Source organism: Oryx dammah, unplaced genomic scaffold (assembly GCF_014754425.2).
Source record: "Oryx dammah isolate SB20612 unplaced genomic scaffold, SCBI_Odam_1.1 HiC_scaffold_14, whole genome shotgun sequence".
Lineage (NCBI taxonomy): Eukaryota > Metazoa > Chordata > Mammalia > Artiodactyla > Bovidae > Oryx > Oryx dammah.
In genome coordinates, this window is record NW_024070198.1 from 24,054,414 (window position 1) to 24,080,667 (window position 26,254).

Below are 26,254 nucleotides of genomic sequence, written 5' to 3' on the forward strand. Positions count from 1 at the left end.
TATAAGACAGTAAGGAGTGGTAGAACTTGGCAAGAGCTTGCCCACCCTAAAGATGTTCAGATTTAAACACATACAATAACTTGTTGACAAAAACCCATGGGCTATTATTATTAATAATATAATTTGTTGTACTCTTTTCAACAAGATTGCCAGCTCTTGTGGGAGGAGTCCAGTATTGGCTGTCTAGCAGGCTATTTTCAGGGCCTCACCTACTGAGTGCCTAGCACATGCGGGCATTGAATCTCTGAATGCTGCTGCTGTAATGAAACGTGGGATGTTTTTGTCCCCCAGTGGCCATGCCCTGCCCTACCTTTCTAGGTCATCAGCGAGAGAGATATCCTTGGGTCGCAGCTAGTTCGGCGCAATGATGAGTTGGCTTTGCTCTATGAGAAGATCAAGATCCAGCAGTCTGTGCTGAATAAAGGCGAGAGCCAGTATAACCAGAGGTTGGAGGACATGAGAATCCTCAAACTTGAGATCAAGAAGCTTCGCCGGGAGAAAGGGATTCTTGCCAGGAGTGTGGCCAATGTCGATGAACTCAGGTAATGAAAGACCCCCTTGGAGGTGAGCGCATAGCAGCCTATGGGGACCTGTTAAGGACCTTGTGTTCCTCCTATTGGTCACTGAAGGTCTTTTTTTAAAAACGATATTTATTTGGCTTCGCCAGGTCTTAGTTACAGCACGTGGGATCTAGTTCCTTGACCAGCAATCAAACCTGGGTCCCCTGCATTGGTCCCTGAGTTTTAACCACTGGACCATCAGGGTAGTCCTGGACATTGAAAGTCTTTTTCTGGTTGCATAAAATAATTTTTTTTGTTGAAATGATTAGCAAATAATGAGAACAACTTTTCCATAACCTGTAATCTACATTGTGTCCATTCTATGTCACAAAAAATGAATTCATTTCCTTTCAGGGGAACATGAGCAAGTGCAAAAGTGTTTTTTAAAAACTTTATTCTGGATTTAGTGAAAGAAATTTCAGTTAAATCATAACCACAAAGTAGTTACAATTCAGAAAAAAATTCCCCCAATGAGCTCTTTAGAATTTCTTTAATAAGGCAGTATGCAAGAGATGGAACATCAATATTTAAATTGAATCCTGGTAACATTTGCAGATCTTTTTCTTGGAATTACACACAGAATGAAAAGGGGGAAATTTTAATTTTATCACTATTTGAAAACTCTGTTTCCTTAGAAGGCAGCCAAATTTTACATCTCACTCTTGATTTATCTTCCGCGGCTTTCACTTGAGCTTAGTGCGCCTTCTTTTTGCTTTAAATCTTACATTATACAAGCTCTACTTTCCCTTTGGGAAAACATCACCATGTTTTATATGGGCAGTTGCAGGAAACCAAATAATAGGTCTGGTGTTTTCTCAGTAACTATCTTATCCTCCACAGACTTGTAGATGAACAGTATCCTTGGCCACTTTGGGACAAGGACATAGTCTGGATCTGCTTCTTAAATTAATTGAATTAGATAGTTTTGATATTTAGACGCAGGGAATATGTTTGGGAATAGCAAGGGAAGTTGCCACCATCAAGGATAGATCAATACTCTCTTTTTTAAAGAGTTGTTCATATTTCAGACGATGAAAGAAAGTAATACAAATTCATTGTAGAAAATATGGGGTGTGCAGAAAAAATGTAAAGGGATTAGAAAATCACTCATAAGTCTCCTATCCAGAGATACCACCATTGACATTTTGGAGGCAAGTGGATTTACTCTTAAGACACTATTGAATGATCTCCAGGACCATAACTAAACTTGCCTGGCAGCTTAGTTGGTAAAGAATCTGCCTGCAATGCAAGAGACCTGGGTTCGATCCCTGGGTCTGGAAGATCTCCTGGAGAAATGAATGGCAACCCACTCCAGTATTTTTGCCTGGAGAATTCTACGGACAGGAGAGCCTGGTGAGCTACTACTGTCCATGGGGTCCCAAAAAGTTGGACATGACTGAGTGATTAACACAAACTTGCCAGCCATGTGTTATTTTTATTACATATGCAAAGCACCAAATTCTACCCATTCTCAGTTTGTTGATACTAGATTTTATCTTTATAGTGGGAGGTGCATGTTCAGTCGTTCAGTTGTGTTCGACTCTTTGCAACCCCATGGACTGTAAACCGCCAGGCTCCTCTGTCCATGGGATTTTCCAGGCAAGAATACTAAAGTGGGTTGCCATTTCCTCCTCCAGGGGATCTTTCCAACCCAGAGACAGAACCCTAATTTTCTGCTTCTGCTGCATTGGCAGGCGGATTCTTTACCCCTGAGCCACCTAGGAATTCCTTATAAAGGAACTTAATAAACTTAATAAAGATACTGGAGGCAAGCAGGCATGAATTCCAATCTCAGACTTGCCACGTACAAGCTGTGTGATCTTGGGCAGATCACAACTTATTTGAGCTTTAAATTTGTTAAAATTAAACATGAAAATGTAACGTGCCTAGCACAGAGTCTGGTGCAAAAGAAATCATCAATCATAGTTCCCAATACCCTTGCCCCTCTCTGTGGATGACACTCTAGCAAATAGTAGTGTTAAAAATATGCTTTTAATTCTGAGCAGCTTGTTCTGAGCTCCCTGTTGAGTGAGCATCATGCAGTTAATTCTAATGGTTTGTCTTGCTAATGAGGGGAAGTTGTATTATTGGTTTAAATGAAGCAATTAAGTAAAAGAGATGGCTTGGTATTAGTAATCTGCACACTCGCAGCAGATGAGGACTGATAATAATATCCTTCTTGTCCATGTCAACCTGAGTGCTTGCCTCTCCTCCGCCTCCCAACAAAACTTCTTGATCAATAGACTGGCAGCCAGCGGATGGTTGTAGACTCTGGTTACCTATTACCTAGAGATTTGAGAAGTGTATTTGAGCCAGAGCTAGTTCTTCGGGACTTTTTCAGTCACCTGTGTAGTTGTGGAACATGAGACAAACGATCACTCCTAATTTAGTATTTTTCAGTACTGGCTGCACATTAGAATTACCATCTGCTGCTGATAAGTGGCTTCAGTCATGTCTGACTCTGTGAGACCCCATAGATGGCAGCCCACCAGGTTCCCCTGTCCCTGGGATTCTCCAGGCAAGAACATTGGAGTGGGTTGCCATTTCCTTCTCCAATAGCATTACCAGCAGAACTTTAAGAATCTATGAAACCCAAGCCTCATGCTAGACCAATTAAAGCAGAACTCCTTTGGGGGTTGGTCCAGGTAAAGGCATATTGTCATAGTTCCCCAGGTGATTCCAGTATGTTGCCAGGGTGGTGATACACGGTCTTAATGGTTGTCAGGTTTCACCTGAGCCTCGGTCACTTGCATTGCAGGGCTGTACCTCATGGTAGAACAAAGCTTGTTCTCTTGCTGCTACTATAGAAGACATTTAGAAACGTGGAACAATATACTGAAATCCTCATGATTTACCCTTTCCCTGTTCTTTCCATATACTTCTAAAATTCCCTGGGTATCAAGAATCAGTTCCTGGTACTTTTTTCCCCCCCGCTAAAGCTAAAGTTGAAGTTTGCCTTCTGCAAGAATTGGTATCACCTGTGTCTTGCCTTAGGCGGCTGGTCTCAGTGTTCCCGAAGTCTCCCTAATCCAACCTTTTCTATAAGATGTAGCATGCACGAAACCATGTAAAGAAAGGATACTCAAATACTGGGCAGAGAATTTGTTTGCTAAAGAAAGTTTGACCTATTTAGGCAGGAGCTTTTTCACACACAAAGAGAGTTCCTGAAGGAGAGGACAAGATGCCGAGCCTTGGAGGAGGAACTGGAGAACCCTATGAATGTGCACAGATGGAGGAAGCTTGAGGTAACATTCGGGAGAGCCTTCCTCCCACCCCCCAGATCTCTCTCCACCCTACTTGTCTTCTTACCTAAAGCGCAGTAACAAGCACAGTTTTATTTAATCTGTGCCATTGTAAAAGACTGGATCAAATGTAAACTAGATTGTTCCAGATCTGGGTTTTGTTTTTAAAAGCCTTTGCATCCTTTTATTTCCCAAAAGGAAGCGTGGCTTTTAACTTGCCCTCTTTTCAAAGAACTAGTATTGTGTTCATCAGATTCCTTCTTTTAGGATCTGGGGACACAGCCAAAGTCCCTTTGGAAGATGATGGATAATAAACCTCTTATTTTATTTTATGACCTCCTGAGATTCATTTCCACCAGCAGATAACAGTAATAGAGAAGCTCTGCTTATTCAATATAAAGATGCCCATCTCCTCTAGTAGTACCCAGTGATGTGGGTGCAAGAAGGGGCTTTGACTAAGTTAACAGCTGGAGTGTTGGGAGAATAGGCGTATGGGATATAAGAAAGAGCAAGGAAAAGGAGAAAATCAGCCAAGTAGGTTTTTGTTTTTCATTTTCATTTTTTCCTTTAAATGGAGAAAGCATAAAGGATAATGCATTATAAATTGTTATGTAAACATGAGGCCTGAATTTTAACAGTGTCCAGTCTTGCCAAGTGAATGTGTATGCCAAATCTACTTCCAAAATATGGATATCAGTTGGCACTGCTTAGTATTTCTTAAGCGAAGTCATAGTCAGTGGCATATCTCCTGCCTTTTGGACCCTCATTTATTCCTCTTCAAATGCCAAGAGTAGGGTAGTTTACTAAACTAACAATAACCATGAATGTGTCTGGGGAAGAGAGATGAAAACTGTAAATTCATTTACTGTCACATTAGTTTATTCCATGTGTTTTCAAGCAGATCTTTTAAAGTTTCCAATGCCGTGTCAATTTCTATTAAAAAAATTGAAAAACAGAGACTCTGGGAGGCAGTTGAAAATATTTAGCTGCTAAATTAATTCCAAATGTCAGTATAGTTGAAAGTGAACCTTTGGCTCAATGTCTAGAGGACAAATTATCAATGTATGACAGTAGATCTTGTTTGAATTGTACACAGATAGTTATTGAAGGTGCATCAGAGCTTTACGGATTGATAATGCCATTTGAAAGCTAAATGCCATGGTCGTATCCTGCTGCTAATAATTAGCAGACTTCCACATCCTGGGAACTTGCCCCATCATAGGTTGTAAAGAATCTTCTTGTTGATAATTATAAAAGGAGAGCCCTGAGACCGAATGAGTTAGGGAACCCTGTCTCATTCCAGTGTAAACAAATGATGGTAGGGGAAACCTCAGAGCATAGTCATTAAGAAGCCCGGGCTTTAGAACCAGGCATATCTGGGCTTGAATCCAGCTCAGACCTTTATCAGCATGGGTAGATGACCTCCTCTGAGCCTCAGTTGCTTTATCTGTAAAAGGGGAAGGTAATACTGTCTAACAGGACTGTCAAGAGACTAAAATTTGATAATGTGTGAAAAGCACTTAACATAGTGTTCAGATGGTGCAAAGAATCAGGTATTAGGCCCAGGAGTTGCCATCATTGCTGCTGTTATTATTTCCCCTGGTGGAATAAACATACTCACTTTCCATTTATGGGCTCACTAGGGACAACAGAGACGATACTAGCCAAACATCAGTCTGTTTTGATGACTGTCTCATCTGTTGTGCAATGCATTTTGTTTTGTCTTGTTTCTGATTTTTGTCTATATTGGATCTATAACTTTGCAATAGATTTTAATAGAACAGTAATTCTGTAGGGACCTCAGTGCTCTGAACCTGGTAATCTCAGCTGCTTTGTTTTTTTCCCCTTGAATAGGCCAGTGATCCCAGTACCTTTGAGCTGATACAGAAAATACATACACTGCAGAAGCGTCTCATCAGCAAGACGGAAGAGGTGGTTGAAAAAGAGCTGCTCCTCCAGGTACCATTTCCATTTTCTGTGCTCATCAAACAAGCCTATTTCTTTAAAACCATCATGTCCAGTACTATGTTTTTAGAGCTAGATATTTGGCAGCGTTGCATGCCCCATTTTTAACTGTAGATGGCAACAGGGACTCACACACAGAGAACAAACAACCTGATTAATTGGTCTTTTATGCTGCCATCCCTAATATTTCAAGAATTCTAGAAAATTAAGTTCAAAGCTACATCTACTGCATTGAGTAATGTGAGCTCCCCTCCCCCAACTTCTCTGTAGTTTTGTTAGATTCTTTTAAATGCTTTTCTTCATATCTTCATATAATGTGAAATGCCATGACTTTGATTTTGAAAACTAGCCTTCACATGGAGCACAAATGTCCTCTTGAAGGTTTGTGAGAGTGAAATGGAAGAAAAGGTATCTTTTTGAAGATTTTATGTAGTAAGTTATTCTGAAGCAATCAACAGTGGTAACATCTTTGTGTATCTGTATCTTTGGAAGTACCAGTTGTCACTACTATCATTATCATCATTGTGCCAGATACTGTGCTGGTGGCTTTATCCCCTCATCTTCCATTCCTCTGCACAGTTCTGGGGAGATGGTGGGGTTTGCCATTCCCAATCAGTGAACAAGAAAGTTGGACCCCAGGAGTTTGATTATGGATAAAGAATACAAGCTCTAGTGTTAAGTGGCCTGGCTTGTAATCCTGCTTCTGCAAATCTGTAGCTGTGTGGAATTAACTTCTGTGTACCTGAAGTTCTTGATCTGTATTATGGGACAATACTAGAACCTGAAAAAAGGATGCTATTGGGACGTTAAGGGTGTGTAAGACTGATGGCTCAGAGATGCATTTGTGGTCGTTGCAGCTCTTTCCAGGAACTGAGCACTCGTGCTGGTGGTTTGCTCAGTTGCTTTGGGCCTCAGCTTCAGTGTTTTATGGTCGAAAGCCACCTGAGGTGTTGGTCTGGCGCTTTCAGCAGGATTTCATTTTCTTTCCTAAGATGAACGGCACCAAGTAGTAGTATTCCTTAAGCGCAGCGAGCTCTGCAGCTCCAGTGTGCATGGATCTTACCCAGTACCCTCAGCCTTACACCCCTGGGACTCTGTCTCTTCTCCCAAGATATAAGGGTGTGTTTCTTGCTGGCATTACATTCCTTCATTCAATTTAATACCATGCCCAGGTGCTCTTCTATCTAAGGCTATTGTACTGGACAAGGAGACAAAATGCACATCATTGTGGAGCTTGTATCCTAGTGAAGAATAAAAAGGGAGTGGTTAGACTTTTTTTGCTTCTTGCAGTTAGACAGGATCCTGAGATATTAATAGTTTTGAGCAGCGGGTTGTGAGCAGGTATCTCACTTCCTAGCTAAAGCATTTATTTGTTGATACAGGACTCTAGTGCTATCTTTTCCTGCCTCCTAAGTACATACAGAGAGAGGAGCCACAAGCTCAGAACAATCTGGAATGTCAAGCCGCTTATATTGGGGAGGGAAACCTGTTCTGGAGAGACCCCAACTCTATAATGGACTTTGTAGGGACGAGAAATAAACTTTTACTGAGTTAAATCACACATAGAAGGACTGATGGCTCAGGAACCGCCCCCCGACATTGTGCCTTGCCCTGTCTTGTCCACTCACAATGATGCTCCTGGTCCTGACTCCCCAGAAGTGAGAAGAAAGCTCCTGAGCTTTGCTCCCAGACCCTAACTCTGACTCCCGGGGCAGCCCAGTATGGGGGAAGTCTGTGGTTCTCCCCTGTAATAAAATTAAGCAGCACTTGGTAGATAATTCTAGGATATAAGGCTACTTGTTCCCAGGAGTTTAACCATTGAACTTCAACAGCTCCCTGCAACACTGAGTAATCCAATGCGGGAAAGAGCATGGCTTCGCTCTGTGGGCAGCACAGAACCTAGCACAGAACTGTGTCAACAGAATTCATTTATCTCCCTTCACTTTACCTGCCCTCAGTCATCCTCTCAGGTTTCACCTCTCTCATCCAGCCCCACGTGGGGAAAGGGTGGCACTTCAATGTCCTGGGTCGCCATTCACCACATAGCAGCCACAGGAGCTCCCTCCTTCCCCTGGGCCCTCCATTAGGCTGGCCTCATGCAGCGTGTGTGTCTCTGCTCATTGTTTTCTCTGTAGTCAATGGAATCTGCAGGTGGGATATGTGTTAGATGATATTAAGAAATTAGTGTTGATTATATAAGGTGTAATGAGAGTATTATGGTTATGTTTTGTAAAAAAGAAAAAAAAATCCTTTTTCATATGAGAGATGTACTGAAGTATTTACAAATGAAATGATACATAGTCTGGAGTTTATTCTAGAATTTTCCAGTAAAGAAATGAAGGAAAGGGAGAAACGATGGGAGACATGTGGATGTGGAGATGGAGGATCAATGAAATAAAACTGGCAAAATGTAAAAAAAAAAAAAAAGGGATGTTGAAAGGAGGATTGAAAGAGTTTAACATTATGCTTGACATAAAAATTGCCAGTTATTATTTATCATTCCAAAGCCCATAATCTTAACCACTGGGTTATTGTTACTAAAAGTAGGAGGTTTTCTATATGAGCAATGGGTACTTGGCCCTCTTATTTTACATTTTGCATTAGAAAAGACATTTTCTCTGAAGCTGAGTGCACAGTGAGTGGCCAACAGGGATCTTCCTCCTTTTACAGACGAGCACAAGTAGTTAAGAGGACAGACTTTGGAGTGAGAAAAATCCGGTCTTGGATCAGTTCTAACAGTTTATGTTTCATGACTTCAGGAGAATTACTTATATTCCCCCAATTTTGGCTTCTCCATTTGTTTGTTGTAGTTCAGTTGCTAAGTTGTGCCTGACCCCATGGACTGCATCATGCCAGACTCCTCTGTCCTCTACTACTGCTCAGACTCATGTCCACTGAGTCAGTGATGCTATTCAGCCATCTCATCCTCTGCCACCCTCTTCTCCTTTTGCCTTTAATATTTCCCAGCATCAGAGTCCTTACAAATGAGTCGGTTCTTCCCATCAGGCAGCCAAATTATTGGAGCTTCAGCTTCCCCAACAGTCCTTCCAATGAATATTCAGGGTGGATTTCCTTTAGGATTGATTAAATGGAGATACTAATGCCCAGTTTCATTATGGGAGGAAGATACTCCTGCCTGAATACATGACTCAGAGGTGCTATTGTAAGGATAATGAGTTAGTGCATGGGCACCAGAATCCATGATCCAAGGTTTGTCCTGTGGCTCCACTGGTGCCAGCCACAAGTCACATGACTGAGACCACGTAGCTGGTAAGTGATAGAGTAGGGACTCAATCAAGGCCATCAGTTCCAGTGCCCATGCTTCCTGTCACTTCATCATTACCTGGCCTCTCCCGTTCTTATCACTTTGTCAGTTTCAAAAGGAACCAAATTTTGTACTTTGCCAGCTTGTTTCATACTTCATTGACTACTCTAACTTTTTAACTTCCATCTACATACTTTGGATTCATTCTGTTCTTTTTCTACCTTGTTAAGGTTGGTGCTCAGCTCATTAATGTGCAGCCTATGTTTCTAATATAAATAAGCATTGACAGCTGCAAAATGTCCTTTAAAAACTCTAGTTTCTTCCCACAGGTTTTGAAAAGTGGCATTTTCATTTTCATTCAGTCCTAAATAGTTTCTTCTTTGAGAGTAAGTCTTAAAATATCCCCTGTTTCTGTGGATGGCAGAAAATATCCACTATTTAAAACATTTACTATTTCTTCTATGGTAATCAGAAGTACAAATTTAAATTTCCAATATATGCCTTTAAGCTGCATGCACGCTGTGTCACTTCAGTCGTGCCCGGCTCTTTGTGAGCCTGCCAGGCTCCTCTGTCCATGGGATTTTCCTACCTATTGTTTACTGTGAATGATGACTTTCATTCATGGTGTTCATGGTGGACTTTTTCCTTTTGTGTTGGATTTTGGATTATGAACTCATTTTCGGAAAGACTTTATTTATAGAACTTGGGAATGGTCCAGGTTAAGGGGGTGTCCTTTCATTTGTTTCTGTCAGGTGCCCTGGGAAACATCACTTACTTGGGATAATTTTTTACATTAGATTCTCACCTTGGGTAACCTAGTTAATATATATTAGAACTCTGAACTCTTATGATTGAAGACCCATGGATACAAATTCTTAGGGTAGCCATTTTTTCCCACCCATAACCTGGGAGAGATAGTTAGATTTCATTGTGGTCTTCCTGTCCTAGTGGATGAATTTCTTCCTGTTGTCTCTTTTCACTGAGGGTGTAACTCTTTTAAGTCCCTAACTGTAAGTGGAGGAGTCTCCGTGGAGTGGGGCTGCCCACTTCATGCAGGCTCAGCACCTCATTGTTTTTCCTCTTATGGCCATTCAAATCCAAGCCCCTTGCTCAGTAAGTCTGGCCACTTGTCCCAGTCAGCGCCCCACGGGGAGAGCTGCAGTATCTATTTACTGTTCTAATGTGCAGTTCACCCTTTGATTTTGACACTTGAAGATCAAACTGCTTGCAACTGCCATTTTGTGATTGAAAGGATGTGTTGTTTTTTTTGACAAGTCTAATGCTTTGTGGACTTTAGTTTTGCATTATTTAGTGTGCCATAATGCCGTAAGCAGAAATTTCTCATTTATTCTAATCCTTAGTTTTCTCATCCACAAACTGAGACCCACCCACAGAACTGAGTGTAAATACTCATACAGGATGATCAGGGTGTTTAGTTACCATTATCATTATGGTGATGATTATTAACATTATTAACCAAAAAGCATTTTTTCCAGGTCTCCAAAGTTTAATAGCCTGCCTTACTCCCCTCTGTCCAGTTCCTCATTTCACTTTTTTTTTTTTTTTTTTGGATGGTTGGGCTGCTCTGGGCCTGCTGTGAATTTTCTTCCAGAGCTTGAGCATCTGTAGAAAACAAGCCTTATTATCTTGGTGAAACCCCAGGTGCTCCACAGGGTTTGACAGTTTCTCAGTTTCTTCTGTTTTATTAAATTATTAGAGAGGTTCTCTGAATACACAACAGAACATTTTGCAATTAGGAAGATTTTTGGTTGAATTCTTCTGAGTATCAGAACATTTTTTAAATGACTTTAATTTGTTCCAGGGTGCTGAAGAGCCCCTATCCTGTCAGCCCCTGTCCTGGCAGCAGACATAAAGGAAGTCTATTTGCCCCCAGTAGACTGTGAGTTCTTTGAGGAAAGGCACTTGTTTATTCATCTTTCTAACCCCAGTGTCTGATATAGTACCAGGAACATAATAGGTGCTCAATAAAGATGGACAGGCTCTTTGCCTGGGCAACTCCTATTCACCTTTTAGCATGTGTGTGTGTGCTAAATCGCTTCAGTCATGTCTGACTCTTTGTAACCCTGTGGACCATCGTCTTCCAGGCTCTCTATCCATGGGATTCTCGAGGCAAGAATACTGGAGTGGGTTGCCATGGAGTGGGTTGTGATGCCCTCCTCCAGGAGATTATCCGCCCCAGGGATCAAACCCACGTCTCATGTCTCCTGCACTGGCAGGCAAGTTCTTTACCACTAGTGCCACCTGGGAGGCCCAGCTCCGAGCTTGAATGCTCATTCCCCAGGAGTCCCTCTTAGATCTCTAGGTTAGGTTTCTTGGCACTTGACTGCTTTCTTACCACTGTCACACTTGTAACTAATGAGATAATTGTAACTGTGTGCTTAATGACTTTCATGCTTGACCATAAACTTTGCAATGTATTTCCTGTATCTGTTGTAATGATTATTTCATCCCTAACAAATATTTGTTTAGTGACTGATTAGATACTGCAAGAATAGTGGTTCTTTAGTAAGTAGTGTGTGGCACAGTCATTTGAGTTCTGTCTTTGAGCTATGAGAGGTTATGGGAATTATTCTTCCTGTTGCCTTTGCATTTTTGTTATTAACTTCTAACTTTGCAGGAGCCTGGGATATACTGTGGTTTATGAATCAATAAACTTGATGAGAACTGCTTTTGCGTGCTGAGGCAGGCTAATTCATGCGGTGTGCTCAGATTTCTCCCTTTGTTCAGGGTGAATGTGGACATTGTTCTTGAATTTGGCTTTACAGCGTCTGTAAGATGTCTGTATTCTTACCAGAACTGGAATCTAAAGCATGGATGGGAAGGATTGTTTTTTCTTTTCCCACCAGGCCACCTTTCCATTCAAGGAAATGAGAGCAATGCAGGTCTCGCTGAGACAGGCCTTCTGCTGCCCTCTCCTTTCTGTTTTCGCTCCATTTGTTTCTCATCTCCAAATCCCTCAGTAGTAATGATTTCTTTTCTTTTTTTTAAAGCATCTGCAGGATTAGGCGGGCATATGTGCCATGAGTAACTGCTGTCTGTTACTGGGGTATCATTACATCAAGAAGGGATTCCAAATAATGGCATAAGTCCTGCTAGCCTTGGAGTAGGAGGCTCTGATCCCTTAGGAACATGTATAGCAGTTGGGACTCGTTTTGTCCAACTGTTTAGCTCAGAAACCCTCACCTTCAGGGCCAGACAGTTAACAAGAAAGAGCAAGGTGAACTTTGTGTATCATGATCATAAGTGGCAACTGACAAGAGGCCTGAGAATGAGAGTCAGAAGGGAGTGGTGGGGACTGCAGCACCCAGGGGGCTTTGGGTCCCCTCTCCAGCAAGCAGCTAACCTCAGCCCAGCTGATTGCAGGCCCAAGTCATCAAATCTTTAATTTTTTTCAAGAATAGTTAGATATACAGATTTTTATGTTCACTGTACTGAGTTTAAAATATTGGCAACTTTAAGAACATCACCCAGGCCTCCCAGAAATATATTAACCAACCACCCTTGACCCATAGGAGGCAGTTTGCAGCTTCTAGCTTCAAGGCCTGAGGGAGAAAGAGAGTTAAAGGAGCACCAGCAGCACGATGAGCTTTACTTGTTTCAATTTCTTTGATCTAGTCCGTTGTTATGATTTCTTGACAGAAGCACACAGCGTGAGAATCAAGGGAAAGAGGAGCCGGGGAGGGAGGAGATAGGGGAGGCTCCGGGTTGTGCAGTGATGGTCAGAAGTGAGTGAGGCTGGAATCCTTGGAGGAGGTGAGCCCAGAGAGGGAGAAGGCAGGGTGTGTTTTGTGGGGGCAGCTGTAGGTGGGCTTAACAGAAGGTGTCTTTTTAAGATGTCGTTTCCCCTGCTGCTAATGACTCTACCTTAATTTCATTTTACAAGCTTTTCTGAAATGGAAAAGTGTTTTCTGAATCAAAGAAGCCAAGGGCTGCTTCCTGCCCCTCTCGATGCATGGGCAGCAGATGGATGGCAGGCATTTGCTCAGACAACATGCCAGGGCCCTGGGGTACCAGGGTAAATGAGACAGATGTAGTCCTGGCCTTGACAACCCTCCTGGTTCTGTAACCACAGGGCAGTGTGACAAGTCCTGTGATTCTGCACAGGACTCAGTGCCACTCTGAGCAAGGCTCTAGAGTGGCTGAAGGTCACAGTTTGGGCTCCCCTAATCAGAGACCAAGATGAGGGCTGGGGTTCTGGTGGTTTAGGGGGTGGTCCCAGGAAGCTGGAGGGAGGGAGCAGAGCGTGAGGGAGGGGAGGAGGAGGAGCCAGTGCAGGAGGGAGAGAGCTGGTCACCGCTGTGGACATCCGAGTTCTGGTGACACTGGTGTTCCTCTGAGGAATCTCACTGGAACTGCTGCAGAACCGTCCCGTCAGAGGAAGAGAGGCCGGCACTGTCCATTCTCTCCCATCCCCCACTGGTTGAAGGTTGCCCCGGCAATATTGGGTGGAATGCCTGTTGGATTATTGTGTGACATGTAAAAATGATACGAAATTAAAATTTCAGTGTCCACAAATCCAGCTCTCTTGACACATAGCCACGCTCATCGCTCATCTCTTGTCCACGACTCCCTTTATGCTACCACGGCAGAGCAGAGTAGTCGTGTCACAGACTATATGGCCCACAAAGTCCACAGCAGTCACTCTCCAGCCCTTGACAGTAAGGATTTCCTGCCTCCTCCTAGAAACTTCCATCACTGGAATCCAGAACCGAGCCTCTCAACACTGTTCTATGACACCTCCCCCTAAAGCCACTAACCATCCCATTTCTGTGACTGCTCCCTCTCCCCGATTCCAGAGGAATCGTTCAATTATTAATGAGCTGCCTTAAGATGTGGAAGGTGAATTCTGACATCATGTCCCAGTCGCCAGTGGTGTGACGGACACCAGCCATGATTCTTGCCCACTGTGTTAGTGGATAGCTAAGTGAGCACCCTTCCCAAACAGAGCTGAAGTTGTTGAAGGTACTCCCGGCCTGGAGAGATGGATTCACTGAAAGGCAGAGTGTGAGCTGAAGCTACGGACTAGAAGCCATCTGCAGGCTTCTGCTCTGGTCTAACATCAAAGGGAAGATGAATGAAGTGAGGGAGAGATACCTCCTGCAGAGCCTGTCATCCTCAGCAGAGAATATCTAACATGTTGGGAATGGTGGCAGGGGCTTCTTTCCCAGTGCACTGCTGGGGGGCTGCTGCTTCCCCCGCACCTCTTCCTGGAACTTCCCAGGGAATTCCTGCTGTCTGGCACATGCTGCCCCACATCAGGGAGCACAGAAGGAGCAGTCGGAGATAGATTGCTCAGAACACAGGAGCCTAATGCTGTGCACACATCCACGTGGGCGGCCTGCCAGGCCCCATATACCTCTGTCCACTTGGTTTGTCTGAGACAACCTCAGTGCGAGCGCTTGGAGAGGGTGGCACCACAGAAACCATTCAGAGCACCACAGCAACCATTAGTGTCTGGTGGGCACGTTATCAGAGTGCCTTCCATATATCTGTCTCAGTCATTCCCAAATGTTCCTCTGAGGATTGGGAAAATCTGTGTTTCCAAACATTCTTTGGTCTATAATGCAATGAGCACAGTTCAGTTCTGTGGTTCAGTTGCATCTAACTCTTTGTGACCCCATGGACTGCAGCACACCAGCACACCTGTCCATCACCAACTCCCGGAGCCTATTCAAACTCATGTCCATTGAGTTGGTGATGCCATCCAACCATCTCATCCTCTGTCATCCCCTTCTCCTCCTGCCTTCGGCCTTTCCCAGCATCAGGATCTTTTCCAAAGAGTCAGTTCTTCGCACCAGGTGGCCAAAGTATTAGAGCTTCAGCTTCAGCATCAGTCCTTCCAATGAATATTCAGGGCTGATTTCCTTTAGGATGGACTGGTTAGATTGCCTCGCTGTCCAAGTGACACTCAAGAGCCTTCTCCAACACCACAGTTCAAAAGTATTAATTCTTCAGTATTCAGCTTTCTTTATAGTCCAACTCTCACGTACACACATGACTACTGGAAAAACCATAGCTTTGACTAGACAGACCTTTGTTAACCGAGTAATGTCTCTGCTTTTTAATATATGTCAATGAGCACAATGTCTAGCGTAAAGTTAGTTTTATTTTTCAGTTTTGGGGACCTCTGTTTTTCCCTTGTCCTTCTTTCTTGCCTTTGGAGATGTAAGATGTTATATTTTGAAATGATAGTCTTTGTATTTACTTATTTTTGTGCATTCCTTTCCTTTATGAAACGATTGGTAAGAGCTCCTGAGAGTTGCCCTGTTGTCGAGCATGTGGGTCCTGGAGCTGATGACTGGAGTTTGAATCTTGGCTATGCCACCAGCTTGAGCGAGTGTGCTTAGTTACTCAGTTGTGTCCTACTCTTTGTGACTGTTTTGGACTGTAGCCCACCAAGTTCCTCTGTCTATGGGATCTTTCAGGCAAGAATACTGGAGTGGGTTGCCATTTCCTCCTCCAGGGCATCTTCCCGATCCAAGGATCAAGCCTGTGTCTTCTGCATTGCAGGCGAATTCTTTACCCACAAGCCTGCCACCAGCTCAGAAACACTAATTCAGTTTCTGCATTTGTTAAGTGAGGATAGTCATGCCTATCTCACAGCATTGCTGGGGAGATTATGTTCATATATGTAAAACATTTAGAACAATCCCAGACACAGAGCAGACACTACATTACCTCTTAGTCTTTCTCTTTTTCATGTCAAAACTTAGCAAAAGAAGATGCAAAATGATGCTTTCAAGATCTGGGGAGGGGACTTATTCAGATCCAAGAAATCTAAAATAGAAACTACTTCTCTATCTCTTAATGATCCCATTTAACAGGTCAAGAATCTAACGGTCAGAGAGCTTTATGGGTCCTCAGAAAATGCCTCTGCCATTATTGGCAGCCCTCAGAGAAAGGGCAATCGTGCTGGTTGTCTAGGACCCATTGGTCTCCTTTATGGGAGCAGGATTTTAATACGCAGATGTTTTGGTCTTTTCTGAAAATTGTGTTCAGCTTCATTTAAGGTAAATAAGTCTCTCACCCTGTGTCTCTTCACACTCGCCTAGGTTTACTTAATGTTCCCAATTATCGTAGCCCTTTTCTATTCCCTCTCGCTAGTTCTCTATAAATGTGCCAGCAATAACTTCCTCTAGCATTAGAGTCCTGCAAGCTTTAGGAGTTCCTTAAAAAGAGATTGGCTCTGGTAGACTCCATTAGGCAGATGGAGGTTAACAACCAATTTATACCTTCAACCATAAGTACCTTAAACACTTGTGATTTCAGCCAGCCCAAGGAAATAGACAGCTGACTGGTGGGCTAGACCTTTGATTGGGTTAGGAAGGGTTTTGTTCATGTTATGTAATTTGAAACAAGTAGTTTTCGAAAGGGGCTGTCTTGATCGACTTCTTTCTCCTCACCCCTGTTTCATCTCAGTATTGAGTTAGGGTTGAGGCATTTAAAAAATGTTAGAAATCCAGAGCAAAGCAAGCCTGATTCCAGAGATTTCATTAGCAAAGAACGGACAGACAGTAAGTCTGTGGTATATACTGAGGCTCTTCTCTCTCCTCATGGGAATGCCTTCTACACTCATGATAAGAAAGGGACTTCTGCCCAACTTCCCACCCGTTTCTCTAACTCCTGCCAAGACTCCTTTTCCTCCTCACACTCATCCCCTAAGACTGGGAAGGGGGGCATTATTCATCTTATTGGTCATAGCCTGAGACTTGGGCCACTTGTTGCTGATGGGCCAGGTTGTCACATGTTAGATAGCTCCTGCCCCTCTGCTGAAGCTCTCTTGCTCTTCCAGCTTCTGTAGCAGAGGTCAGCAGGCCAGAGCAAGACCCACCATGTCTACCATCCATCTCACTGTATCTTCAGTTGGTTGGCTAGACTTCATTATGTCTGCTCTGCCTGATCACTTAAGATTCAGGAGAATATCACAGCCCCAGCAATTCTCCAGCTCAATGGACAAGAGAAGCCTTTCATAGCAGATGGTATAGGTGATATCAGACAGAAAAACAGTGATTAAGAGCTCAGACTCTTGAGCAAATCAAATGTGTTAGTCCTAGCTTACTCATAATACCATGTAACCCCAACCAACTTACTTTCTAAGCCTCAGTTCTTGATTTGTAAAATGTAGCTTATAATAATACCTTTCATATGAAGTTTTTGTATAGATTAATCAAGGCCATTTTTATCATCAAGCACATAGCCTCATGCTTGCAGTGAATGAGTGATACCTGCTAGATATCATAGATTGTACATAGGATGTAGATTTTAGAAGGATTTCCAAACTACTAGCTTATAAATGGCTTAATATAACTCAATATTTCATAGGCAAACTCACTTTGGGAAATAAAGCCATTTATTAGATTTTGACTTCTTCAGTTGGCAATTTAGTCTGGGCTCAGCCAGCCAGTTCTTCTGTTTGGCTTGGCAGGACTCACTTGTGTTTCTACAGTCAGCTGGCAGGTTGCTGCTGCTGCTGCTGCTGCTAAGTTGCTTCAGTCGCGTCTGACTCTGTGCTACCCCATAGATGGCAGCCCAACAGGCTCCGCCACCCCTGAGATTCTCCAGGCAAGAACACTGGGGTGGGTTGCCATTTCCTTCTCCAATGCATTAAGTGAAATGTGAAAGTGAAGTCACTCAGTTGTGTCCGACTCTTCGCAACCCCATGGACGGCAGCCCACCAGGCTCCTCTGCCTGTGGGATTTGCCAGGCAAGAGTACTGGAGTGGGGTGCCATTGCCTTCTCCAGCAGGTTGCTAGGAGCTGGTTAACTTAGATGGCATAATTCACATGTATGGTGCTGGCAGCTGGCTGGGGTGGTGGAAGTGACAGACCACGTGTCCACTAGGCTAGTCTAGGGTTATTCTCTTGAATAAACTGATAACAATTTCAGGGTTACCAAGAGCAGCAAGAAAAGACAAGCCCCAACATGCAAGTGCTTTTTGAGCCTCCATTTATGTCGTGCTTGCTAGTGTTCCATTGACCAAAGCTAGTCACAGGAACAAGCCCAGAGTAAATGTGGGAGAGGACTAAGATCATGAGACATGCAGCCATTCTTGAAACAATATACCACAGTCTCCTTTCTTTGGTATATTTAAAGGGGAAATACTTTGTATTTAAGCATTCAAGTGGTACAAGATTTCTTTTTTTAAATCCTTTGTCAGATATGGTATTTTAATATGCTTGGCATCTGGTTGTTATCCTTGGATTTGAGAAATCCATTGCTGACATGTTTTTCTTTTCTTTAATCTTTTATTCCCTTTATTTGGGAAATTATAGTTTGCTGCAGGACATAGTTCTTTTTATAGGAGAAACAGCTGTGATGTCATAATGGAGCACGTTTCCTCAGGGATATGCATTTATCCCTATGCATTTGGAAACATTATCTGTAATCCATTTGTTCATTTCTATTTTGGTCTCTAACTTCATATTGAATAAGAGCAAGTATGTGAACCAAAAACATATAAATTGATAAGTTAATCTTTTAAAAATGTTCATAGTTCAAATGTTCAAAATGTTTCTTTTGATTTCTAGTTATTGAGCTCTGATAAGGAAATGTTTTTAAAAAATTCAAAAAGAATTGCAGTAATATGGCTAGTAACTGAAAATGGAAACAGATTAGAGTTAAAACAAAACATTTTCAATAAAGAATTTCTCAATGGAACATTTAAGTTCTTATTGAATCTGTACATAATTATATCTTACTCCCCAAACAAAACAGATTTCCAGTGATAAATGTTTCTGGACAGCAGCAAGATTCAATTCAGTGCATTTCAAGATGCAGATTTATTTGTGAAATTAGAAGAAAATAGTCACCAGCGAGAACCTGGGGGAGTCCTATCTATCTTTAGCTGTTATATTGGTGTTTCACCCAGAAATATCTCGGAGATAGAGGTGCTTCTTGCAAAGATGAGAAAAAAAACTGCAACTGGAGCAGAAATTAATTTGTATTTATAGTCCAAACGCCTACATGAATCCTTAATCTGCTTTTTTATGATTTTAGGGGAATTTATAGAATCATTTAGATTGGAAGAAATCTCCAGTGGGTCATCAAGTTCCCCCTCCTTATTATGGCAGCACTGATTTTATTATCCTTAAAGCAGCTCTGATAGATGGGTGTCAAGTCTGGCTCATGTTTCATGCATTTAAAGATGTGTATTCCCTACCCTGAGTATATTTAATGTGAAAGAGAGAGACCAGGAGCTGCCTATATGCCCAGGAGACTTTTTCTGAGTTCCTGACTCACAGTCTTCTCTGGAATTGATGCCAAATATGTAGTATAATAAGCATTATATTGACGTCATCAAACCCAGTTTGCTTCAGGCTTCTGACAACTGGAAGCATTTTCCTCAGTGTGTTTAGGGACCCAGCTGTGCTCTCTCTTCTGAGAAGATAACAGAAGATCATTCATTCTCTCTTTCTCCTTTTGTCCTGCATACATCCAGGGACCTGCAGTCCCTCCCCCCAACCCCCCAGTTAAGAAAGCCTGCTTAGACCAACTATGAGCCAAAAGATGTTTTGAGGGTATCTCTAATATCTGTAGAAGTTTGTGAGACACAAAGAAATATAAGATGTGGTTCTTACCTGCAAGAAATTTGTATTCTATTGGAGAAGATTCCTGAGGTATATCTGGGAAGAAATGAGACTGGTCTCTACGAACAGTGTGTGTCCTTCATGTTGGCACTTAGTGAAGGATACCCAATTGCGCACAGTCACATTATAATAGATCCCAGCCAAAGTGAGTACCCAATTATCCAGTGCAGACACGGTACAGGACAGTGTGCAGTATGGTGTGTGTTCTCTAAAACCACTGTAAGTGCCAAAGAGGCAAGAGCAGGGGAAAGTAATAGGAACTAGCTTCCTCAAGGATAAAGAGGATGTGACTGGGTTGGATTTTGACATATTAAGGTGACTCATCCAGCCATTGCCTAAAAATATGTGTTGAGAAAGGTTGGGGTAGCAGTTGAGAGTTCAGACCTAGTTTTTGAGTTCTGATTTTGCCAGTGGCTGACTTTGTGACCTTGGGCAAGCAACTCACCCTCTCAGAGCCCCAGCGACTCCAGCTCTAAAGTGACAAGAATAATAGTCCTTGGTTTTTAGGGCTGTTGTGAGGATGAAATGAGAGAACTCATTCAAACTGCTCAGGACAGAGCTGGACACACAGGGTGGTAGGAGCTAACTGTGTGTGATGGTGATGGTGGTGGTGGGGTGAAAGAGGCACTGTGGAATCACAAGGCAGGCAGGGGATGGAAAGAGTCCTTGAAGTAGGCATATTTGGAAACATGTGAAAAGGGCACATTAAGCTGAAAGAAGATGAAGAGTCAAAGTTCTGGGATGGGGTGAGGATGTTTGGGTTCTGGAGATGGGGCTGAGTAGCATGGACCCAGAGCTGGTTGTTTTGTGTTGGGGAGTGCCTTGGATAAGTTGGGTGGGGACAAATTATATGGTCTTAGACACAAGCATAGGCATTAAACTTGCTCCAGCAGACAACTGTAGACTCTAATTGTGATAATGACCACAACTCTCATGGCAGAAGTTATGGGTTTTGAATGCCTGTTGAATTATTGTGTGTCCAGTCCCTAGGTGGATCCTATATTTTATGTATTATTTGTAATAAATAATTTTTATCACATATACATTAGGCCAGTTTTACAAATGAGGAAACTGACGGCTCAGAGTGATCAAGTAATATGATCAAGGTCACAGAGCTAACCAGAGGAAGACTTGGGGCTCAAACCCATTCAGTCTGGAGTGAGAGATGAACCTTGTATTCTAGCCCAGGTTGGTTGGCCTTCCAGGCATACATTCTGTAGGATATTAACCAGTCAAGAGTGTGACACAGTAAAGAGATGAGAAAGAAAACCAGAAAGGGACGTGGATTTGGGACTGCAGCTGAAGGAGCCCCTAAGAGATGATTGTAATCTGGGGATATTGGCAAGGGACAGGACTAGGGCTGGGGAGAAAGGAGTAAATCCATGAACTCTTTAAGAGGATCAGTTTATAGGACTTGGCAATTGAGTGTCTGTGCCGTACAGAGGAGAAGAGGTAGAGGTGGCTTTCAGTTTTCCATCCCTGTCAGTGATAACTCCCAGATTGGTGCAGCTGGCTGCGGCCTTGGGGCCTGTTGGCCACATCCCATCCATCCTGCTCTTACTCTCCCATGATCTCCCCCATGTCCCCACCCAAACCCAGAGCTGCCCAGGCTGAAACTTGAACCATGAGTCTCTTTAAATCTTAAACGGAAGATGAAAACAATACAAAGCAAAACAGGAAAGAAACTGTGTCATAAAAAGGCTGCAGATAGTAACCATCACAGAAGAATGAGAGACTAATAATTCTTTCCTCCCACTTTCGCTCTTCCTGACTGTGCCTCTCTGGTGGGCATTGGCAGCTAGGGTGAAAAAATCTTCCCCCATTATGTATTCCAGTTGGTTACTTCTGGCATGTTGGGAAGCTGTTGACTTTTGCATGCTTATTTGTATCCAATCTACCGTACTACATAGCTTCTCAGTAAAATTTCTAGAGTTTTTAGGTCTTCTTCTAAGAAGTGATGATTTTCTTCTTCCTTTTCAATAATTATTCAATTTGTTTTAATTTCTTGACTCACCATTTATGATATCAGTTATTAAAAAAAATAGTTGGAATAGGAAAAACAGTGTTGATTTTTTGAGCATCTGTAGGAAGTTCAGTTCAGTTCAGTCACTCAGTCGTGTCCGACTCTTACAAGGAAGGGTGGATTATAAATCATAGAGGCTAAACATAGAGTGAATGGCCAGGAGGCTACTGCAATAGAATCACAATGTTATGATGCTGAAGGCAATTGAAATGAAGGAAATAGTCACAAGAGAAAATGGGTTGGCCTTGTTATTGTGGCCTGGGCATAAAAGTTGACTTTTAGGCCTCAAATCCAAAGTCTGGTAATTTAGAGTCACCAGAAACTTGACTCTGTTGTTAATAGAATTTGAAGCTTATTGCAATCATTCATTTGAAAAGAGGTGAGAAGATGGAAATTAGTTAGAATTCTCAGTTTATAAACTGCTCCATGTATGTTGCAGGTATTTTAATTTTCTTCAGTATTGCCATGGTCTGACTCTTAATCCACCTAGAGGCAAAACATCACAAAAGATAAATTATAAATGTTTTTTTCCAATTGACAAAGCCATTTTCCATATATTGTCTCATTTTGTCTCCAACAACTCTGAGATAGATGATGCGAGAAAATCTAACATTTGCTCAGCAAGTTACAGTTTGCAAAATTCTCCCAGCTACACGACCTCATTGAATGCTCACCCTCACTGGTTGTTAATGTGCACCTAAGACGCTTATCTAATTGTAGTTTTCTACATGCAGACTTTCTGTCTTTGAAAGTGAAAGTTCCCATGGAGAATGTCCAATCTTGCCTTGTCCATATACGGAACCCCTCTTCATTTCTCAAAATCTTGTTCAAGGAAAACATTATCTTTGCCTCTTCCTCACAGGAGAGAGGTGGAATGGCGGGAAGCTGAGCAAAGTAGCTCAGGAAAGGAGAGCTCCACCCTGTGGCCTGGAAGGATGGTGTATGTAGAGGACAACTAACAAGAAGTTCCCTTGGCGATGCTGAGGGTTATGGACACTTTGATGTGGCCTTATCACCTTTTTCTTTCCCCTGAAGTGGAGCCACTGGAGAAGATAGTGTGAGAGTGTGTAGTGTGCAGTTTAGAGGATGATGATTCATAAGCAAACACACATACGTGCATGTAGAGGCTCCCATTCTGCAGCTCCTCTCACTTCCTTTGATTTTAGGAGAAGGAAAGGGAAAACTCATTTGATCATTTGCAGGATCTTTCAGTGAAGTGTATCTGGTTTTATAATGGAACTCAGAGCTTGTCTTGTAGAGGCCAAGGGAGGAAAGAGTTTCAAAGAGGGGGTAGGTCATCATTGTTGGTGTTTTTAAGAGTAGGACAGAGGGAAGGATGTGGCCACAAGGTAGTTGGCCACTGGTGCCCTTTAAGAGTCCAGTTCTGGAGGTTGCTGGGCATGGAATCCTGGCCACCAAGGGCTCAGAAGGGAAGAGATGTGAGAATGGAGGAAATAGACTTGGGTTTCTTGTGTAAAACATTTAGTTATGAAGGATTTGGGGAAATTTTTAAAAAATATACATATAAACTGTTATGAAAAATTTAAAACATTAATATAAACTGCTATAAAAGATTCAAAGAACTTAGAAACACAGAATAAAGCATGCAACACTTCTGACCTTTTTTGTTGCATCTCCAAGTGTAATGGAGTGACATGCTCTTTCAATCATTGGTAAACATTTTAGAGAGAGGGGGTGAGGTTCATTTGCATATCAGGCCATGAAAGCAGAGAGTGAGCCCAGAAGAAGGAGAGGAGGAGATTGAAGGAAGGCAAGATGTATGTGTGTGTGTGTGCTGGGTGTGTGTGTGTGCTGGGGGTGTGTGTGTGTGTGTATAATATGTGTGGTTTTTGTGCATGGGTGTATTTAGTGTGACGTTAGTTGTTCAGTCATGTCTGACTCTTTGTGACCCCATGAACTATAGTCTGCCAGGCTCCTCTGTCCCTGGAATTCTCCAGGCAAGAATACTGGAGTGGGTTTCCATGCCCTCCTCCAGGGGATCTTGCTAACACAGGGATCAAACCTGGGTCCTGCATTGCAGGCAAATTCTTTACCATCTGAGCCCCCAGGGAAGCCCTGGGTGTATTCTACATGCATTTATTTATACACACATACCGGGAGAGAGGATGAAGGCATCCAGCTCTTCATTTGTCATGGACAGGAAGGAAGAGAACATTTATTAGCACTGATGTCTTGTGATGAAGATTGGGGTCTCTTAAGACACCTCTGTCTGTTCAGATCAAGTCATCTGCTGAGAGGGAGTATGACCAAGGTGAAACTGGAGTCCTGGGGTCCGGAGAGGCTGCTGGGGAGGTGACATCTGGGTGTTCACAAGAATGAAAGTGAGAATTGCTAAGCAGAGGAAGGAAGCAAGTCACCATGCACAGCTTGACTTAGTAATGGTCCTCTGGGTACATTCATTCTGTAGTGGGCTCCGGCAACACTGGGTAGCGTGGGAGCTGAGAAACCCGACTGTTGGGCAGAGGTCAAACTGGGTGTATGCACAGTGGGTGTGCAGATCAGGGAGCAGGGAATTAAGAGTGCAGAGGGCATTGGCAAGTATTTGACTCTGGGTAGAGGTAGGGGAAGCAGGACAATACAGCCAGGAAGAGACTAATGGGCAGTGTGGAGAAAGAAGGCTGAGTGACATTAGGTCCCCAGGAGGGTAGAGAGTGAAGGAATGAAAGAAATAATAAGTGAGGAGCCTGCATTCAGAGAGGGGAACGTGGAATTGGGGTATTTTAAAGCCTGCTCTTGGAGTAATGACATTCATATTAAACTGGCTATGGAATTTCAGGTATACTATTTCAACTGGATAAAAGCAAAGCAAAAAAACCCCACAAAAAAACAAAAAAACAAAACACCAGTGCCTATAGTGGTATATCAGACTCTATTTCCTGAATTTGTTTATGAAATTTTCCTTGTTTTTGAAGCATCCCTTAGTGTCATTTCTGAAAATCATTGTGTCCCCCAATGGCACGTATTTGGAGAATATGTGCAATTTCTCTTTAATACAGACTATTACAGATGCTCTCTGACTTGTGAAATCCTTCCATTTCTACAAGGTCTAAGTAAAAAATGGCTACAAGATTCATTTTTACACCATGCCTTGCTTTTATTTTATAAAATGTGGTCTTTTAATATGTTTAGCTACTTGTGTTCCCTGGTGGCTGAGATGGTAAAGAATCCTCCTGCAATACGGGAGACTTGGATTAGATCCCTGGCTTGAGAAGATCCCCTGGAGGAGGGCATGGCAACTCACTCCAGTATTCTTGCCTGGAGAATCCCACAGACAGAGGAGTCTGGAGGGTTACAGTCCATGGGATCGCAAAGAGTCAGACACTGCTGAGCAACTAAGTGCACAGCACATACCTGTGTTGACCCTTAGCCTAGCTTTGGCTGGTTTGGACAGGATATCAAGTATAAACTTAATTTTTTTTTTCACAACCTTTCCTCTTTTCTGCCTGCTTGAGAGGGTTCTGCTTTGCCCTCTCACTGTCAGCCCCTTCTCTGCACTTGGAGGAAAGGATCTGTCCTTGTCTGACTGGTTTTCTCCTGGCTTTTGAGATACATAATCATAATCTCAGTGAAGGAGGGAAGGACAGACAGCACATGAATGAAGTTTTTCTAGGAATTGTTGGGTCAAGGATGTGAGAATAGCTGCAGATTATGAGGGAAGGGGGATTTTAAGAACTGATGTAGATAATATATCCCCTTTGCAGTAGTTGATACCAAGGAAGTTGTGAAGTTAGTCTGAAATGACATTTTATTACTTGTAACTTTCTTGGGCATGGTACTGCTCTGTGACTGGACCTCACAGGTCTTAAAAGGGCCTCATTAGTACCATCACTTTCCAGTCAAAAATAGACCACATTAAAAAGAGAGTAACCCCAGGACCACTGAAATACCATGAATTCATATAGTGATGATCCATGGGACAACTGTATTTACTACATTTTGGGCTTTCCTGGTGGCTCAGATGGTAAAGAATCCGCCTGTAATAGGGAGACCTGGGTTCAATCCCTGGGTTGGGAAGATCCCCTGGAGGAGGGCATGGTAACCCACTCCAGTATTCTTGCCTGGAGAATCCCCATGGATGGAGGAGCCTGGCGGGCGACAGTCTGTGGGGCCACAAAGAGTTGGACACGACTGAGCTACTCAGCACTCAGCACTCAGCACATGGGGCAACAGAAACATGGGAAGACTGGCAACAAAATGCCGTTTCATTCCAGCTGCTGTTTTCCATGTTACATTCTCACCTTATGATCTTCTTTTGGAAATGAATCTACTTTGTATTACAGAACTTAATAAAAGATTTTCCACTTCCTTAAAATTTTATTAAGTGCTTCATAGAACAATTTGCGTAAGGCCTAATTTTCCGAGTTGTCGGCCGTGCAGCAAAAGGACCTCGTATTTTTTCATCTAGTTTCATGTCATTATTTGTATAAAGAGGTAGACGGTTTGCATTCAAATTAGGCATATGTGAAAAGTGAACATGTTTTTTTCTTCTGCAATTTTAGATCTAAAACAACATTGTTTTTCTATTTCATTGCTGTCCAGTAAAAATGTAATGTAAGCCTTATCTGTAACTG

General features: G+C 42.7%; 1 protein-coding gene across 1 annotated transcript in view; it reads left to right on the forward strand.

Moving 5' to 3' along the window:
* CFAP58 (cilia and flagella associated protein 58) overlaps positions 1 to 26,254 on the forward strand; it is a 112,561-nt gene that overhangs the window by 51,235 nt on the left and 35,072 nt on the right. Inside the window, exons 13-15 of the mRNA XM_040254390.1 lie at positions 319 to 542; positions 3,694 to 3,805; positions 5,657 to 5,761. Coding sequence (XP_040110324.1) covers positions 319 to 542; positions 3,694 to 3,805; positions 5,657 to 5,761 — 441 coding nt within the window. The remainder of the gene's footprint in view (positions 1 to 318; positions 543 to 3,693; positions 3,806 to 5,656; positions 5,762 to 26,254) is intronic.